The sequence below is a fragment of the Notolepis coatsorum genome, assembly GCF_963971535.1.
Source record: "Notolepis coatsorum genome assembly, chromosome: 16".
NCBI lineage: Eukaryota > Metazoa > Chordata > Actinopteri > Aulopiformes > Paralepididae > Notolepis > Notolepis coatsorum.
This window is the reverse complement of record NC_140180.1, coordinates 18,367,657-18,388,206: the sequence shown is the minus strand read 5'-3', so window position 1 is coordinate 18,388,206 and position 20,550 is coordinate 18,367,657. Positions and strand designations below refer to the sequence as shown.

Here is a 20,550-nt window from a genome sequence, read left to right as displayed (position 1 = left end):
TGACACCTTAATGTGAAGAACATTGGAAAAGAATAATGTAAGTTACAATATATTTAAAAAATATATAGTAATATTGACACCTTAATGTGAAGAACATTGGAAAAGAACAATGTAAGTTAAATTATATTTAAAAAATATAGAGTAATGAGAAGAAAAAATTTAATAAAATAAAAATCAATGGAAAGATATAGATAAGGAATAAGAGATAAATAATTATCAACGTGGAGAAGCCACTAGAACTATATTTAGAGAGAGGCTTAACTGATTCCGGCATTTTCGTCGTGCTTTGGGTTATTTGCTGCATTTTGCTTCAGGAAATCCTCAGCATCAAAGGGTGTAAATGGACCTGACCTGCGGCCGTTATTGTCCAAGAATGATAACAGCGCCGGATATGCTAGCCTTGGCTTGTGGCCGGCTATGTACAGCTTTTGCATCACATCTTTGTATGGTTGACGTCGGATGATGGCCTCTCTGCTCAAATCTTCGTAGATAAATATTGGTTTATCACCATACTTCAGCTTCCCACGTTGGTTGCGAGCATATTTGATGATTTCATCCCTTGTTGTAGTTTTCCGCAGAGTGACAATGATGACTCTCGGCCCGTTGATATTTTGCCCCTGGGAACCAATTCTGTAAACTTGTTCCACTTCTGGCACTTTGTTTGGATCGGAGTTTTCCAAAATCGTTGATAACTCTTTTGGAAAGTTGATGTCATCGCAGTTCACTGATTCATCAAGCCCCACAATGCGGATGTTATTCCGCCTGTGGTAACGATGGGTTTCTAGTTGCCTCTCCATCACTTAGTTTTTAAGCAATTTTATTTCCCTCCGGTATTCATCTTTCACTTTTTCCATCTCTTCTCCCATCTCTGTCATGATACCTTCGTTCGCCTTGACTGCTTTTGTGTTTTCTGTCACCGAAATCTCCACTGTCGTGATTCGCTTTGACTGTGCATCGATCGCTTTCTTGACTTCTTCTAATTTCTCATCGATGCGATCGAATTTAGCCTCGATGCGATCGAATTTAGCCTCGACGTTTGCCTCGAGCGCCTTGATGTGTGTAATCTGCAGGTTAGACTGTTCTACCATCTGTTCTTTCATCAGGTTAGACTGTTCTAACTGTTCTTTCATCAGGTTAGACTGTTCTACCATCAGGTTAGACAGTGTGTTGAAATCGGGTGGATTTCTGCTTTCTTCAGTTGACGGCATATGGTAGATAGATGCAGTGACGTTGGAATCCATAAATCTGGCTGCTCTCCCTTTCACGGAGCTTGAATCTGTACCTTCTTTTATGTTGGTCTCTATTGACTCTCTTTCGGGGACCGTAATCGATGATCCCGGTAAGTTGTCCTCTTCCTTCTCCTCCTCGGAGCTTGTCGCCGTCGGCTCAGAACCAGCGACGGTTAGGACGCGTCTTTCTCGTTTTTTTACGTCCTGCGCCGTTGAAGTTGCCGTAGTTATTTTCTCTGCCTTCTTTCCACCTTTAACCATATTGTCTTTTGATATGGTTAGTAGAGGGTCTTAACAATACATACGATGTGGTCTATTCTCTTTCTTTACTGTCCAAATAATGTTTTTAAACGAAATTAGCGTTAGTGGGAGCGGAGCAATTGCAAAATGCGTGTGCTACATGTTGTAGCGTAACCGGAAGTCCGATTTTATTTTATTTTATACATATATAGTTTTAGTTTTTTGTTTTGCATATATATTTTTTTTTTTCTTTTCTTTTCTTTTTTATGTTTAAAATAGTACACTCATTTGAGTAGTGGAAAAGGGGTAGGATTAAATAAGTGTATACTTCTTCCTACTCCTTTTCGAACATGCAGATTGAGTTGTTTTTCTTTTTTGTTATTGTTTGTTGTATTCATTGCATGTTCGAAATAAAGACTTCAAATCAAAAATCAAAAAAAATGTCAGGGATAATGTGGGGCGCAGGAAGGTGATGCGTTCTAATGGTCTAATTGTGTAGCTGATTGTCTAATTGTGGACAGTCGTGCAAAGACATGGTGGGTTCAGTTCAGACAGAGAAGCAGAACAGAAGGAAAGAAAAGGGAAACCTGTTCTCTCTCTCACCCTCTATAACTCTCCATATCTCTCTCTGTCTCTCTCCTCTCTCCACATCTGTCTGTCTCTCTCACCCTCTATAACTCTCTATAACTGTCCCTCTCTCTCCCTCTCTATAACTGTCTCTCCATCTCCCTCTATAACTGTCTCTATATCTCCCTCTATAACTGTCTCTATATCTCCCTCTAAAACTGTCTCTCTCCCTCTATAACTCCCCTCTATAACTTCCTGAATTTCCCCAAAGGGATCAATAAAGGAATATCTTATCGTATCTCCATCTCTCTCCTCTCTCCCCCTCGGTCTGTCTCTTTCTCTCTCTCACTCCCTCTCTCTCTCCCTCCATATCTCTCTGTGTCTCTCTCCTCTCTCCACCTCTGTCTGTCTGTCTCTCTCTCTCTCACTCCCTGCATCCATCCCTCCCTCCCTCTCTCTCTCTTTCTCGCACGCTGAGTGGAAGGATATTGGTTATTTTGGGAGCTGTGTGGATGTGTGATTTGTTTTCCATGTTGTAAATTAGAGACGGCTGAAAGGAACAGGAGATAAATCATTCACTACAATCACTTACATTAAATGGGTTAAATATCCACTGCCTTGGAACCCAGGGATAAATATGAAACCTGTGAAAATGTTGTCAGCTGGATCTTACACACTCAAAATATGACAAAGTCTAAGCTTTTAATTGAGTTAAATTGTTCAAAGAACTACTTATTTTTTTTATATCTCAAAAACATGCATGTCATAATATGCACCCCGAGAAATTACAATTACTGTTCCAATGGAAGCCAAAGGAGAAATTTTACAGGAAAACCTTGGGAGTCATTTTCGATTCCTCCCCCTCATTTAATGCGCATATAAAAAGTCACTAAAATAGCTTTCTTCCATCTCCGTAATATCGCAAAAATGTGTCCTATTTTCACCATGGCCAATGCCGAAACCGGTAATGTGCTTTTTTCAGGCCTACCTAACTCAAGCCTGAAAAATCCTCAACTCATGCAAAATGCGGCTGCAGTGCTGCACGGATACTAACTAAAACTAGACAATGTTATCATACCACACCCATTCTGACCTCCCTAGAATGGCTTCCCACCCAGGCCAGATCTGACTTTAAACTACCGGTAAGTGTTGCTACTCACTTATACAATTTTGAATGGGCATTGGGCTCGCACCGCTCTATCTATCCGATCTCATTACACGATACTCGGCCCCTCGCGCTCTTCGATCACAAAATGCGGTGCTCCTATCGATCCCTGGGGTAAAAAAGAAATCAACCGGCCACAAAGCCTTTGCCTACCGCGCTCCCTACCTGTGGAATAAATTACCCGCCGTCGTCAGGGTCGTTACCTGCTCTGTCAAAGTTTTAAAATCCTTGCTCAAGACCCATTTTTTCTCTCTCTCCTTCAGCCTACCCTGATCCTACCTGGTCTGGGACAGACCATTAGCTTAGTATGGTTAGTTCCGTTTACGTGCTAGAGTAAGGTCGAGCTGATGGGAACATAGTCAGGATGTCTGTCTTCTAACCCCTGTCCCGTCTCTCAGTGAGTGGATGTCTCGAGTGACTGTGATGATATACAGGTGCACATCCTATATACAGCCAGCCCTGGTCCTGCTCCCGTTGGGCCTGTCAAGGTGGTGTGATCTACCCTGCGCTGTCCTCGACGTGGCCTACAGTGTCGATTGCAGAGCTGTTCTACCTCAAACTAGATCTGAGGTGGATCTGCTCTACGCCGTCCTCAGTTTGGCCTACAGCGTCTAACCGTGCCCGCTCTACTTCAACTGGATCTGAGTGGTGCTCCTGCCCCCTGGGGAGAGTGACCTTGGGCAATCATCATATTTGATCATACCAGCGCTTGTATTCCTGTGCTTTACTGTTCTTATTTCTATTATTATTTTAAAGGGGAACTATCTTATAAATGGCCTTTTTCAGTGTTTACCATTGTTTCCTGGCTATGCGGACTTATATTTATATGATCTATGTCTCTAATTCTCATATTGGCGCATTCTTCCAATTCTCCTCTCACAATATTCACCCTCACTGAACTAAGTCATCTGAAAATGTGCATATCTGTGATGTCAGAGATTTCTCAGCTGCATAATAATGTGGCAGTTGGTGTGGCAGTTGGCACCAGGCCACACAGTGGTTGGAGCCCAGCCTCAAAACGGCTTAAGATCTTGAGGTAGAAAAATGCTGTTTTTGAGTACTTGATTAGAAATACAAAACAATGGATTTTTTTGAATAAAACTTACAGAGGTGTTCCATAGACTCCCAGGAATTGTGTAAAAGTGCCCAAATAGTGAAAGAAATAGTAAAATAGTTCCCCTTTAACTATAATTTGTCTTAACCTCCTAAGCCTGAGTGCCAAGAGTAAAGACCCTAACCCTGTCAAAACAGCAGTCAAAGTGTATATTTTAAGCAAAGTCTTTAGCGAAATATGAGTTGTGTATGGTTGTGTGTGTGCGTGTGTGCGCGTGTGTAAAATTAATGGATTGACCGCTCCTAGCTTCGTCTGTGGTTCATGCAGCTGTGGTCTTGTGAACAAAGCTTTCCAATATACATTTCTCTCTCCGATAAGGCAGTGGATTTTGAATTTTAAACAGTGGTTTAAATTTTTTTTTATAAAAAAAAATAAACGCCAGGCAAAACTAGCTTAGCATAACAGATCAGGACACCCGACGTCACCAGTGCGTTCTCTGCAACATCTGGTAATTTAGTGTTAGCAATTTGGCTTTTAAAAATTGGAACATTAAAACATAAAATCTTTTGGCGCAATTTTCCCAATAACCCCACATGCAGTATCAAGGACAAAATTACTGGAAAAGCGGTAAAGGAAAAGACCATTCATTTCTGCCATAGGCGGGGGGGGGGGGGGGGGAATGCACCGGGGCTCGTCATAATGACGTGATAGGTCTATTGGCAAAAAAGGGGAGTGGCCTAGACAAAAAGGCACATTAACGTCAAAATGGATTCACGTAACATGACCAAACTTTGTGGAAAGCTTGCACACAGCCATGCCCCCCTGTGTGTGTGTGTGTGTGTGTGTCTGTGTCTGTGTCTGTGTCTGTGTGTGTGTGTGTGTGTGTGTGTGTGTGTGTGTGTGTGTGTGTGTGTGTGTGTGTGTGTGTGTGTGTGTGTGTGTGAGTGCATGCATGTACCGTGGTCGCAGGTATTGCCACTTTGCACTCGTTTGTTCATGTTTACCATGTTCATGTATGGTAATGGTTGGTGGTGTCTGTCAGCAAACATTCTCAATTGATATTTCAGAAATTATTTAGCGAGAAGTCCAACTTAACATTTGCTTTGTCGTGAGACAACAAAAAATCACAATTCACACTATCAAAATAACCCACGATACAGTGACAGATACCGCCCAGCCCGTTTATAGGAAAACAGTAGAAAAACAGTAGTCTCTCTCTCTCCCTCTCTCTCAGCCTACCTTAGCTCCCGCTAGCAGCCCCAGAGAGATGGCAACCCGAGCCCGCAGGTCTGGTCTGTCTTTGGGCCACACGTAGGACAGCATCGCAGACAGGATCTTGGCTGAATTCACCTCCTTCAGCTACAGACAAGATAACAACAGAAGCCAACAGTAACACAACCTTGTTTCATCCCTGGGGTGTTTCCAAGCTTGTCTTGGAAAATACAGTCCAATGGGGAAAAGCCAAAAACCTGACATAACATAAGTCACACTGTGCCTTCATAAACAATACAATACTTACTAACCTAGATATATTTTATTTCATAAATATATTATTCTATTGTGCTTAACTTAGCTCATATTTCATTTTACGCCACCACTGTATTGTATTATCCGTCTGTTAATGTCTGTCCGCTAATGTCGCACCAGTAACGTCCAAAGCAAATTCCTTGTATGTGAAAAGTAAAGGCAATAAAGACCTTTCTGATTCCGATTGGTTTGCCAATACGGGGGGGCCAACTTTTTGAGTTTTTGCGTTTGATCTGCCAGTCCCAGTAGCCTCGGCAGGGATACCTAAGGTATCCACGCCAGACATCAAATGTCAAGGACAGCCCCGCGGGACGCACAGGGACGACACAGTCTCCAGGTGCACCCGTGGATCCGGCCCGACACCGCCACGGCGCCACGTCCCCAGGAGACACCCGGGCTGTCATCCCGGCAGAGGGCGAGAGCGCCGCCGGTGCCAACGCGGCTGTTTACCTACGCTCCACCGCACACCTGTCGCGGGGACTCTCTCCGGGTGGAAGAGCGCACGGTGATATCCTCTAATCCACTCAATATGGTGGACACAATAAGCAACGCCACTGTTAACGGCGGCGGGAGCGCCAGCGAGCGAATTAAAGTGAAATTGTGCCCAAACATCTGCTTTTAATCAAATGTAAATCAGGCAAATAAATGAAGCCAGCGGAGGGAGTTAATGGTTGGATGTGCCAGTGAAGGTCAGCGTGCCATATGTGGCACGGGAAATCTACATTCACTGTCGAGAGATTAAACTGATGTCAATCTTCTTGTCTTGACTGCGGGGGGAAAGATGGCAAGTAAGTGCATTTCCCAAATTGTTTGGGAGTGTTCCTTTAATATGTCCTTGCTAAGTGAAACATTTTACATACCAGGCCTGTCAAATCTAGACTAAGATAAATGTTGTTCTTTTCCATTTTGAACCCATCATGCTTAAAACCTTCTTCTCCCTTTCTAATCTGTTCCTATATATATATACACAGTATATATAATCACATAATCATTTTTTCATATCGTCGATGTCAGATGAAAACCACTTATCTCCAAAAAGTTTACATTTTCAGGAATTCCGAATAAAGGAATCTGAATCTGAATTAGGAAAAACAGCCTAATTTTCAGATTGACAACCATGTATTTATCTGACATCCATCTGACTCAGTTACCACCTAAACTGCACTACCAGTTAGGGTACCTTGTATATACTGCATCCGTGTATACTGTATACTTTACTTACTCATAGTATATATATTCAGATTCTAAGTGTTATTGACCATATGTATTGTAACGTATAATATAACTGATAGGGCATACAGACTGCACCTTTGATCACACTGCCTACTTGCTCATACTATACTTATATTGTTTACACTGCTTATTTGTATCTGTACTATAATTGTATTACTTATATTATAGTAATAGTCTTCTACTATTACCATGCCCATACCTGTACCTCCCCTCCCCCCTCTCCCATGCTGCTATGATGCCTGAATTTCCCCAAGGGGATCAATAAAGGAATATCTTATCTTTAAAAGTCATACATTGTTTGTTTTTTTCAATGTGTTTCATAAGTCATAAAACTGGCTCACATGATAGAACCATGTAACCATTCATTCCCAGTAAAATAACGAAAATTATCAAAACTGGAGATAAGTGGATTTCAAGGTGCATGCTAGCCTAGCTTGGATCCTGGAGAATCCCTCCCACCCCCTCTACGACGAGCTAGTCAAGATGAGAAGCGCGTTCAGTCAGAGACTCATAACCCCCCCCCCCCCCCCCCAACACTCAACTAACCGCCCCGGCCAGTCCTTCATACCAGTGGCCATCAGGCTCTACAACAGTGGGCAGGGACTGCTGCCAGACATCCAACTACAACTATTAGGAACCTAAAAAGGACAATAACACTACCTTATGCATATTGCACCTTATGTGAATACTGTATATTTCAGTTAGTTAGTTAATTATACTGACTTGTTATATTGTTTACACTGCTAGTTTTTACTACCTGTACCTCCCCTCCCCCTCCCCATGCTGCTATGATGCCTGAATTTCCCCAAGGGGATCAATAAAGGAATATCTTATCTTAGCTTAGCACAAGGACTGGAAGCAGTAGGGAGCAGCTAGCCTAGCTCAACGAAAAGTGAAGAAATACAATTTCCAGCAACTCCAAAACTGACGTACAGAGATTCAATTTAGATATAATATAAATATTAAAAATATCTATTTCCTCATCTGATTCTGGGGAAGATGGCAAATAAGTTTATTTCCCAAAATGTTGGAGTGTTCCTTTAACCCTCTAAAAGAAACTGGACTGACATTATTTTGTATATGCTTTCTGTGCATTATATCATGTGATTCAGAGGAACATAGGCTTTCTTTCTGGAGCAGTTTAAAGACACCATTTTGCATTGCCTTTGCATGCCATATTTGACTGAAATTTAAAAAAAATATTAAAAAACAATAAAAAATAATGCCATAAAAACAACAACAAATTATTATAACATATGTATACATCCTTGAACAGAACTGCATGGTTTTGGCCTAAAATTAAGCGAGACTAGCAGAAATTGGCCATTGTTGTGAAGGTCCAACGAGCCCAATTTCATTCATCTTGAGGCGAGAAGTCAAGGGACTCCATACATGGCATTCTTTCCCCGTCAAAATTCTGCTTAAATCTGGAGCAATATTTCACAATTTTCTTTGACAAATTAACATGACAAGGTTGGCATCTACGGCTTCCTCACAATTTCTATTTTCATGACACCGATTTGCAAACTAGCTTAAAGTTTTTTGCCCACTACAGCATCTGAAAGACAGCATGTCAGCTTTATCACCAGCGACACACTCATCTTTAGAGGGTTAAGTGGTGACAGAAACTGCACTCTGCAGATTCTCTATCCATATATACCTGTCGGAATTTACATCAGCTATTCTAAATGCACTCTTCCGATGCTCTCCCTGTGCCGTATTTCTCCAGTCTTCCTCAAACATTTCTTTGGAAGGACAATCTTCTTTTATAAGTAATAAATAAGCTAGGTTTTAGTACTCACCACATTTTTGGGATCTGCGTTTAGCCCTGACCCTGCATTGCCATGCCAACATGTCCGTTTGTCCGTCACCTGCAGATGCTGTGAAAACAACATCAGAAGAAAAATGGATGACAAATCAGCATGATATCTTTTTCAATAATATATTGTTGATTGATTGATTGATTTGATTGTGGATTAGAGACATGATAAACATGATAAAATGCAAGCACTTATTTCCATCATGGTCATTCATTTATTTTGCATTTATTTTAAATTTGTTGGACCTTATGGTGTTCTTGTTTTGTTCTTGACTTATTGTGATGTTTCTTCTTGACTTGTTTAAAGAAGACGTGTCCGGCCCATGCGGACATTAACGTGTGTTACTTGTCGAGCCTTACAAATAAATTTGATTTGGTCCCTGGTATTAAGACAGGACATCAACATAAAACATCATCATAAAACATTAAGATACAATATGCATATAGAGTTGAAGATAAAAGAATAATAAATATGCTACCCTCTCTTTCCTATACCGATAGCCATGTTCGTACAGACTTTTTGAAGCCAGTTAACCCAGGGGCCTGTTTAATGCTGCTGGGCAGGCTGTTCCACAGTACTGCATCTGAATAAAGGAAGGTCGGCTGGCCGTACGAAATAAGTTTAAATCTAAAAGGGACTATGTTTGTGTCTCTACCTCTGGTTTCATGGCTGTGATTATTTTTGACATATTGGAAGTAATTGTGTAGGTAACTTGGCACCTCCCCTTTATAAATCTTATAGACTAGGCATAATTTTATCATTGATACTATTTTGTCCACCCTAGGCTGTTGAAGTGGGGCTGGTCTAAGTGAGTGCGAGTGGGGAGCTGCAGGACTATCCTAACTAGCTTGTTCTGGGCAGTTTGAAGTCTATTTTTCATGTTGCTGGGGGCACTGTCATACCATGACAAGCAAGCATAGTCAAAATGACACTGAACTAACGTTCCTGCAAGTGCTCTAAGAGCTTTCCTGTCCAGGTATTTAGAATTTCTTGCTAGGAATTTTATTCTGTGGTTAACCTTGACTATTACCTTTTTAGACATGCTTTCCCCTGAGAGTGTGTTGTCTACTCTAAAGTACACCCTAGAATCCTAGATACACCACTGTAGTACTGGTGACAACAGAGCTACCTAACTGTACCTTGAACCCTTCCTGGTTTTTCTGTTTCCTTGTAGTAGAAAATAAAATAGATTCAGTTTTTCCTATATGGAGACAGTAAATTTTCTGAAAGCCACTGACTGGCATTTCCTAACTCCATGCGTCTACTTTCAATCACCGTTTTGCTTTTGTTTGAATTGAAAACCTTTATTTATCCCCGAGGGGAGATTAAGATGTCCCTCACAGCATAAGCAGCGTAACAGCTATTTAAAAACAGCAATTAAAAAACAGTTTATACATAACATACATGTGTTAAAAACAAGATGGACAAGTACACAGGGATAAAAATAGCTAAAATAGGACTAAAAAGAGCCAAAAGAAAGTGGTGAAAAAGAAACAAGTCCAATCATGAATGTGTTGTTAAATAATTAAATTAATTTGTTACAGTCCACAACCCAGCTCGTCCAGTTCACAGCAGTTGGCCCGTCCTGGCCCTGCTTGGTTGTGGAGCCTGATTGCCACCGGCACAAAGGACTGCCCAAAGGGCTTTGTGGTATGTCGGGGGGGGATGAGTGTGGCTAAACGTGGACTGCATTGCGGTCAGCTCATCATAGAGGGGGTGGCAGGGGTTCTCAAGGATAGCATGCAGCTTCCTCCTCGTCCTCCCCTCTGCCACCACCTCCAGACTGTCCAGGTCCGCTCCCACCACAGAGCTTGCTTTTTTTACCAGTTTGTTTATTTTGTCTGTGTTGGTGTTGCCCCCCCAGCATACCACAGCGAAAAAGAGGGCACCCGCCACCACAGACTGGTAGAACATCTGCAGCAGTTTGCTGCAGACATTAAAAGACCTGAGCTGAGCCCTCTCAGGAAGAACAGTCTGCTCTGTCCCTTCCTGTAGAGGGCCTCGGTGTTGTCCGTCCAGTCCAGTTTGTTGTTCATGAGAACACCCAATGAGAGCCGAATCATCCACATAGAGGAGATCACATGAGCAGGCTGACTGCATGTAATTTATATATAGAAGGAAGAACAAAGAGTGCGGTCAGGTGGCGTAACGGAGATTGCGTTCGTCACCAACCCCGGAGACGCTGGATTCGCCTGTTCGAATCCAGCTCACAGCTCCGGGGTTGTCACCAGCTTGGCTGGCCGTTCACACTAATACAATTGGCAGTATTAGAGGGTGGGAGAAGCTGGCGGGGTGGGTCCGGGTCGTTGTAAACAGCGACTCCTACAGTTCGGTCGGGGCGCCTGCTAAGCGCGGATAGGATCTAAGGGTGGTAGTGTGATCCTTCCACACGTTACACGCTCTCAGTGAGAGTTCGCGCTGCCAGGTGAAAAGAAGCGGTTGATTGGCTAGACGTGTGTCGGAGGAAGCACGTGATAGCCTCCACTCTCCCAGACCGACTGTGGGGGGTAAGTGCGCAGCGACCAGGAAGGGGATTGGGAATTGGCATAACGACTACTCATTGTTCCCTTACCCTCAAGTATGAGCTGGCCCAGTTGGTGGCCATACCATTGAAACCTATCACTGTTAACTTCCTTAATTAAAAGGGCCCTTTCTCACTCACCATTCGGGGTCGAATCAGTGCCGGATCGCACCAGAAAAGGGTGTGTCATTCATTAATTCTACTGAGAACACTCCCCCCCCCGTCCCCCGGGACGCTGACTCGCTCCAAACCTGGACCGCTGAAATAGGTGGTCTCGGGTGCGCGCTAGTGGGAGCGGGGGGCGTGGTGTACGAGCTTCTACCAAAACACGGGAAAGGCTTCTGTCAACTTGCTGACACAACGTCGTTACTGTAATGCTTTCATGCTTGCTTGAATTTTGGGCAGATAAAAACACACAGCAACAACTGGACAATACCCACAAAAACGATATTTATGGGCAATTTGCGAGTTCAGACCTCAACCAAACAAGCATGTGGAGCCTCACAGCTCAGTGGATGAAAACATGAAGCCACATTACAAATCACAACACTTCCCTGGCTCGCATTAGGCCTGGCAATTTTTTTTGCCATTGCTATGTCTATACATTGGGTTCTTGTTCGAATGCATTTATTTCTATTAGACCAGTGGTGCCCAACCAGTCGGCCGTGATCGACCGGTAGATCAGTGACATGCGAGCGATGGGCTAATGTTAGCTGCTGAACAGGCTAAGCTAATTAGCGTTAGCGTAAGCTAACTAGCGTTAGCTTAGCGTTAACCTTGGAAAACGCTCAAAGCGGAATCCACGACACCAGTTCCATCAACTGACATGCGAGCGATGGGCTAATGTTAGCTGCTAACTAGTAGATAGGTCTAGTAGACTAGATAGACTAGTAATAGGCTAAGCTAACTAGCGTTAGCTTAGCGTTAACCCTGGAAAGCGCTCAAGCGGACTGCACGACACCAGTTCCATTTGTGAGAAAAGGGGGGTGGGTTATATTGACAAGGCTTGACAACAGAGGTTCAAATATAACTTCATATTTATTGGTTATTTGTTTCTTTTATATCAGCATCCAGTCTCCACCGCTGTGTTAACACTCTTCCTGTGTTTACATTTTCGAGCGTGACATCATCGCCTACGGCAAGCTTACACGCTCAAAACGCAAACCGTAAACAAAACCCAGAGCGCACCAAGACTGAGTGTGTAGTACGCAAACTAGAGGGGGGAGAGGGAGGGGGGAAGTTCGCACCCAAGGACGGAACGAGGACAGAACGGACCCGAATGGTGAGTGAGAAAGCACCCTAAGAGGTCCACCGTGTTGAATGCCTTTTGGAGGTCTAACATCACCATGCCACAGAGATTCCCTCTGTCTATCTCTTTCTTGATGTGATCTGTTAGAAACAGAAGACAGGTGTCTGTGGAGTGGGATTTTCTAAACCCTGATTGAAATTCATACAGCAAGTTATGGGATGTAATATACTGATCAATTTGTTCATATATAATATTTTCTATAACCTTGGACAGGACACAAGATTCAAGAGGTTTATTTGTCACATACATACCAGGGCATACAGTGAAATGCGGGTGGCCATGCCCGCTTTGATTGTGCAATAATACTAAATAATAAAATAGACATAATAAACAGGTAATAAAAGACATAAAGTGTGTGTTTGAGTGAGTGTTGTGTGTGTGTGCTTATGTGTACTTGTGTGTGGAGAATTCAGTGTTCAATGTTCTGATGGCCTGGGGGAAGAAGCTGAGCCGTAGTCTCTCTGTTCTTGTTGCGTATGTGACTGTGTGCGTACTGCGTAGGCACTTGCCTGACCGCAGCAGCTGTTGTTGGGGTGGTGGGGGTCTTTCATTATTCTGCAGGCTCTGGATTTGCACCTCCTGTTATATAAGTCCTGCAGGGGTGGTAGTGCAATACCCGTAGTACGCTCTGCTGAGCACACCACTCTCTGTAGGGCCTTCCTGTCCTGGGCTGTGCTGTTTCCAAACCAGGCAGTGATGTTTCCAGTCAGAATGCTCTCTACAGCCCCGGAATAGAAGGAGTGGAGTATCTTCCCCGATACTCTGAACTTCCTTAACTGTCTCAGGTGGTAGAGGCGCTGCTTCGCCTTTTTTACCACAGAGTCTATGTGTGTTGACCATGTCAGGTCCTCTGTGATGTGGACTCCCAAGTACTTAAAACTGCTCACCCTGTCCACGATAGCCCCATTTATCCACAGTGGCGTGTGTGTCCCCTGATGTATTCTCCTCAAATCCACGATCAGCTCCTTGGTTTTACCAATGTTCAAGAGTAGGCTGTTATCCCGGCACCAGCGTGCCAGTGCATCAACCTCCTCCCGGTAGGCCTTCTCGTCGTTGTTAGAGATCAGACCCACCACCACTGTGTCGTCAGCAAACTTCACTATGGAGTTGGAGCTGAACCTGGCCACACAGTCATGTGTGTACAGTGAATACAGCAGGGGACTGAGAACACAGCCCTGGGGGGGCCCGATACTCAGGGTGATTGTTAGGGATGCCCCGATCGATCGGCCAGCGATCAGTATATATAAATTTTTTTTTTTTATAAAACTAAATCGGTATCGGTATCGGCAGTGTATCGGCCGATATGGCTCAGACGATCGGTATCGGTGGCAAAAAATGTGATCGGGGCATCCCTAGTGATTGTGTTGGAGGTATGAATGACCTCCCCACCCTGACCGCCTGGGGCCTGTCACTCGGACACCGGCGTCGGACAAAAAGTATCACTGGATATCATATTTATTGGCACCAATTACAAGATTAAATAATAATAAGGAGGCTATTGTTGTCAAAGGATGTCACAGAATTTCCGTAGTAGTCCAGCAGAAACTTGGCGCACTACACATAAAGTCAACAAAAATCATGGACTGAAATTATTCAATATCGATTTTTAGCTGTGACCAGCAGCTCTATAGATCACTCTGTCTGTCGATCGATCCACAAAGGTTTGCGGTTGCAGCTATTGTGTATCAATATAAATGGTAAATGGCGCATTTATACAGCAGCTTTTATCCAAAGCGGTTTACAATTTGTTCCTCACATTTTACCCAATCACTCACACATTCACACACACCGACGGCGGAGGCAACCATGCAAGGTGCCAACATGCTCATCGGGAGCAGTTAGGGTTAAGTGTCTTGCACAAGGACACTTTGACAAGCTGCCCGGGAGGAGCGGGAATCGAACCGGAACCTTCGGATTACCAGACGAGTCAGCTCTACCTCCCGAGCCACTGTCGCCCCGACATATTTACCCAACCCTATAATTTTTTTCCCCTATCGCCCAGTCTTAAAGTTTACCCTACTTACCTTTGCTGCTTCCAAAATCTGGCGACTGTTCTCTGCCCTGGTGACGGTCCATGCTGCTGTCCTCCGGCTGAGGCTGGAACTCAACTGAAAACATACACATTATTATTTTTTACTGATATCTAAGATTTCTGCTCATGCAGTCATCTTTGCTCTATGTTATAACGTTCACAGGCCAAAGGGAAAGAAAAATAGGAACCTATATAAGATATTACATTTTAAATAACAGAGCTCAAGTCAAGTCAAGTCAAGAGTTTTAATTGTCACGGCATACAGGTATACAATGAAATGCGGGTGGTCTTGCCCGCAACGATGTGCAATACAGTGGTACATATAATAGAATCAAAAGAAGAAACAACATTGTGCAGTAACAGGTAGCAGGTAACATGGAGTGACATCTCGGTATCTGTACATAGTTATTTACAGAGCATGTGTGACATGCTAGTTAGCTTTGGTAGTGCAATACACTGTTCCTGTTATTCTAATTTAAAGTGTCCTTTCCTTTGGCCATAAGTGTGCGTGTGTGCGACATGAGTGTGTGCCCGCTCATGTTAAAGTGTTAAGTGGCTGCTCGTGTGTGAGCGTGCACAGTGTGCGTGTCGTGTGTGTGTTCATGTGTGCTTGTGTGTGGACAGTTCAATGTTCTGAGCACTCAATGTTCATTGTTCATGGCTCTGATGGCCTGGGGGAAGAAGCTGAGCCTAAGCCGCTCTGTCCTAGTAGCTGGGGTTCGCAGGCGTCTGCCTGACCTCAGCAGCTGAAACAGGCTGTTATTGGGGTGGTGAGGGTCTGAGCTGTCTGTGACCAAATAAGTTCTTAGCCTATTAATCGATTGATTAATGATTTCATCGTCAAATCTGTTAAATTTTTGTTTCCCATATACAGTAATGCAGAAGGACCTCTTTAAATATAGTGCTCCTTATCAGATACAGTATGTGCTGCTTATCATTTTCCAAGAAATAACTCATTCAGCTTAGAAAAAAGCATGAACATGGACTAATCCGACGTCTCTGTTGACGTAAAACCAAATCAACCGATTAATTGACTATGAGGGGGCAGCAGCTCTATTGAATACATAGCATTCTAACAAACAGGTGTTAATTTTCTTTATATAAGTTCAAGGATGAGTGTCCTTGTTTACACTGCTTGTGTTGTTTTTACTACCTGTACCCCCCCCCCCCCATCCCCCATGCTGCTATGATGCCTGAATTTCCCCAAGGCAGGGATCAATAAAGGAATATCTTATCTTATCTTTGAGACCTAGACTGAGCTCAACAATGAGCAAAATTACCACAAAATGCAGCCTAATATTTGAGCCGAATGAGGTTGTCAATTGTTGCCAAATTTCGATACCCAAGTAGTTAATCTCATCAGTGTCAGTGACTGTGAGCCAATAAGAATGTCTCTTCTGAGATATAACAACATATCTTCTGTTCAACCACAATTCCAAATTCATCCTAAATGTAACAAAGCATCCGATTGGCTCACAAAGCACACATCATGGTAAATGGACTGCATTTATATAGAGCTTTTTATCCAAAGCGCTTTACAACTTATGCCTCTCATTCACCCATTCACTCACCGATGGCAGAGGCGACCATGCAAGGTGCCAATCTGCTAATCAGGAGCAGTTAGGGGTTATGTGTCTTGCTCTTGCTCAAGAACACATCGACACACAGGAGGAGCAGGAATCGAACCGGGAAGCGGGAACCTTCAGATTACCAGACGACCACTCTACCTCCTGAGCCACTGTCGCCCCACATATCGAATCGTATTGGCACCGGTATTTAAGATTTTAAAACGATACCCAGCCCTAATGACAGGGAGTTGTAACTTATAACAAGCAAACAAACAGGTGGGAGAGAAAAGCTTAAACGTCACGCTTAAACAAGTATGAATGAATGATCATTGCATTTATATAGGCCTAGCGCTTTTCTAGACACTCAAAGTGCTTTTTAGGGTAGAAATTGCCACCACCACTGTGTAGCACCCAAACTTTGGCTACACACTCAGGCTCAATGGCTGCGCCTGCCATACACTGGCACCAGGCACACATCACATACACAATGGCTGAAAGGCTCAGGAGACATGGATTGATATATCAACCAATTAAGGGGGCAAGGGATGATTAGGTCGCCTTAATGTCAAAGACCTAATTGGGAATTTGGCCAGGAAGGAATGTCAGGGAACCACCTACTCAATGCGATAGGCGCCCTTCAGTCGGGACCTCAGTTTAAGTCTCACCCGAAGGATGGCATTCGCAGCTATATGGTGTCCCTATCACCGTAACAGAGGCATTGTCACTGCCAACTCAAGATGACAGAGTGCTCCCTGCTGGACAACAACATCACTTTCCGACAACAGCCTTGCCCGGGGCTCGAACCGGTGATCTTCCGATCATGAGTCCGGAGCTCTACCAATGTAGCCAAGCTGCCGGACAAAGTAAACAAAAACATAATATGAATGGAAAGCCAGAGACTTGTTGCGTGCCGTTAGCTTGAGTAGCCTGCAATATTTTGATGCTAAGTAGTTTCTCTCCTCTGTGACAGTTTTCCAAAGCAATGACATGCACTCAAAAGGGACAAAGCGCTGAGAATCATATGCAAGCATTGCCTGGAAAAGGGGCTCAAGACAGAAACATGGAGTTGCAACAAGTGGCTGAATAACACAACAGGATTTTAGAACAGCGGAGATAACAGAGTGACGAGACCTGCTATGTGTGAGTAGCCAAAATATTCAATGCACAGTAATGACTGATCTGTGACACTGTAAGACAGAGAAACCTAGGGACGGATCTTGATGCACTCAAGATATTTCATAATCCAGACCTTTATCTTGCCTGGAAGATGTTAAGTGTCTATTTGGTATTATAAACAATAAGACCTAGCAAATTGTGTTTTATGCAACAATACCTAAGAAACAGGCTAACATTACATATGCATTTAAAGTTAAAAGTACTGGCAAGTTTAACCCTTGTGAGGTGTTTGCATTTTTGTTATTCAACCAATGCGGATACAGAACATTATTGGGATTTAAAAACAATACCAATAACAACTTACATCAAAATATTTAACAGATGTCAAACATTATCCCCCCCCCCATTTTTTTTACTACACAGTTCTGTATATCTGTATGTCTTGTATGTCATATAAATGTCCTGATGAATAGAAAATGGGGGACCCCGATGTAAACAAGACGAAAGTATTTTTCTGGTCTGCATCCTCTTACTCTTAGCAGTTGTTTTGTATTGAGCCGTACTGTATTGTACCCATTCTGCAATCGGTTAATAAAGTTTTCAATCAATCAATAGGTTCAGAAAACAAACTCAGCAAGACCGACGGCTTCTCAGTTACAGTGGGTGACAATAGTCACAAGGAAAGATGAAATTACATACCTAGGTTCCATCCTAGAGGCAAATCTTTCCTGTGACAAAATGGCATCCAATGTAATCAAAAAAGTCAACCAACGAACTAGATTCTTGTACCAGATCTCGTCTCTGGTAAACAAGAATACCCTGAAGACTCTGGCAGGAGCACTCAAGGGTACTACGACTATGCTTGCACCTCATGGTGCCAAAGCACCTCAAAGGCACTAAAAACTAAATTACAAACATCACAAAACAAACTGGTCAGTCAGACTACTGCTTGACCTTACTACTAGAACCCACCTCACCCCTGCCCACTTTGACAACCTAGGATGGCTTAGAGTAGACGACAGAGTACAGAAACCTGGCCTGGTCTACAAGATACACTACACACGACTAAGGTACCCATGTACATGTCAAAATACTTCCCAAAGGTCAGTGAATACCACGACACCAGAGGGAGCTCCACAAATCATGTTAAACCCAGATTCGGCTCAAACAAGGGACTAAACGCGTTTCGCAATTATGCCACAACAATGTGGAACGCCCTACCCACAGGCCACAGCTGTAAAGGAATGTCAATCACTACCCACCTTCAAAACCTCTCTAAAAGAGCACCTACAGGAGACTGCAATTGGAAACTGACCCCTGGCCTGTAAATGTCCAAACCAAACCACCTCCAATGTAACCGTTTCCCCACCCCACCTACCCAACCTCCTCCAATGTAGTTTCTTACCCCTCAAACTCTCTTTTTAGACTCCTTTTGTACTCAAACAGTACTGTATATTTGTAGATCTGGTATGTCATAAATGTCTAGATGTAACAATGTATGATGGGGCCGGGGGACCCTGATGTAAACAAGACGAAAGTCTTTCTCTGGTCTGCATCCCCTTAACAATTGTGTGTATTGAGCTGTAATGTATTGTACCCATTCTGCAATCTGTTAATACAATGTTCAATCAAAGACAGTGCCATTTACCTCCGCTACATTACATTTATAAATAAATGTTTTTTTTGTGATCAAGACATGGATGGAATACATAATGTTTAACTTGAACAAATTCATTAAATAAGGTGTTCACCACTACACGTTTTTTACCATGTTTACACCTACAATTTACACACTTTTATTACCCCCAGGGGTATGATGTGTAATATGAACATGTACGTGGGGTGCAGTCAGTGTGCTCTCAATGAAAACGTGTGCTTTTGTATGTTGTTCACAGAAATTGAGCCAAAGTCAATGAATATATATGTATATATTCTCTGTTAGGATCTATGGGTAACAGTACTGTATATTTGCATATCGTATGTCACAAATGTAACAGTACTATATACCTGTATTATGTCATGTATGTCCCTATGCCATAAATGTCATGTATGTTGTGTGTGTCATAAATGTCACTATGAATTGAAAATGGGGGACCCTGATGTAAACAAGACAAACGTCTTTCTCTGGTCTGCATCCCCTTAAAAATGTTATGTATTGAGCCGTACTGTATTGTACTGTATTGTACCCATTCTGCAATCTGTTAAATAAAGTTTTCATTAATTCATTCGGGTTGGAAAAAAATATTCATTGTATAATTCCTCTTATAGTAAAACATTGAAAACGGGACCCTAACACCACACAAGGGTTAAATAAATCAGTAGTAACGCATGTCACGATCATTACATCAGCGGGTCCACGGGGTTGGGACAGAATGTGGCCTGTTATCTCAGAGAACACCTTGTTGTTGTTAGTTCACTGTCTCGCCAGTCAGTCCATCCAGGAAGTGCATCCAACACGTGACTGTTGGGGCCCCTGGCCCCTTAGCGTGTTGGGGCCCCTGACCCCATAACGTTACACCGCTGGCAGTTCTAGCTCCAATGCTAACCATGATGCACCCAACAAACCACATCTAAACAAAAACAAGTGGTTTTTTCTTCTTCTAACGTTTAGATGTCCTAACAAAGTGTCAACATTACAACATCTGGAGCAGAAGTGTGTGACAGAGCGATAACTTCTTAGAAGACCAACTACACTTAGCTAACGCTAGCTAGCCTAACGTTGCATGGCAGTAACTGCACAGACAGACACATAGCCAGACATGACAAACACGCTTGGTCATAACTTTAGGTGACGATAAAGCTACTGTTTATTAGTAATATTTGAGACCATTGTCCTTGTGTGGCGACTCACTGTCCTTCTTCAAACTACTAACGACTCGCTTACCAGATACGTATTTCCATGTTTATGTTGCTTCCCGTGTTGTGTATCTCCTTGTTTCCAAACGTGATACGAACTCGTCTGTTTAAGTAAAAGTGCTAATTTTCGTCTTTGAAAGTGAAATCCACATGATTTCAGCGGCACTAGTAACAGCGGCGCCATGTTGTGGCGGAAAGAAGGAGGCGTGTCTTCTTCGACTCGTCAACAAACCGTCGTCACTTCCGGCTTGTTGACGGAAAGAAGGAGGTGTGTCTTCTTCTTCGACTCGTCCGTCGTCACTTCCGGCTTGTT

The 20,550-nt window shown here is 43.1% G+C and overlaps 1 protein-coding gene across 1 annotated transcript in view; it reads right to left on the bottom strand.

Moving 5' to 3' along the window:
* Window positions 1-20,421, bottom strand: part of abcb7 (ATP-binding cassette, sub-family B (MDR/TAP), member 7) — a gene marked incomplete at its 5' end in the record, with an annotated part of 88,381 nt that extends 67,960 nt beyond the window's left edge. Inside the window, 4 exon segments of the mRNA XM_084331292.1 lie at window positions 5,495-5,614; window positions 8,818-8,895; window positions 14,690-14,773; window positions 20,266-20,421. Of these exon segments, the coding sequence (XP_084187418.1) occupies window positions 5,495-5,614; window positions 8,818-8,895; window positions 14,690-14,773; window positions 20,266-20,421 (438 nt within the window).
* Window positions 20,422-20,550: the final 129 nt, after the last annotated feature.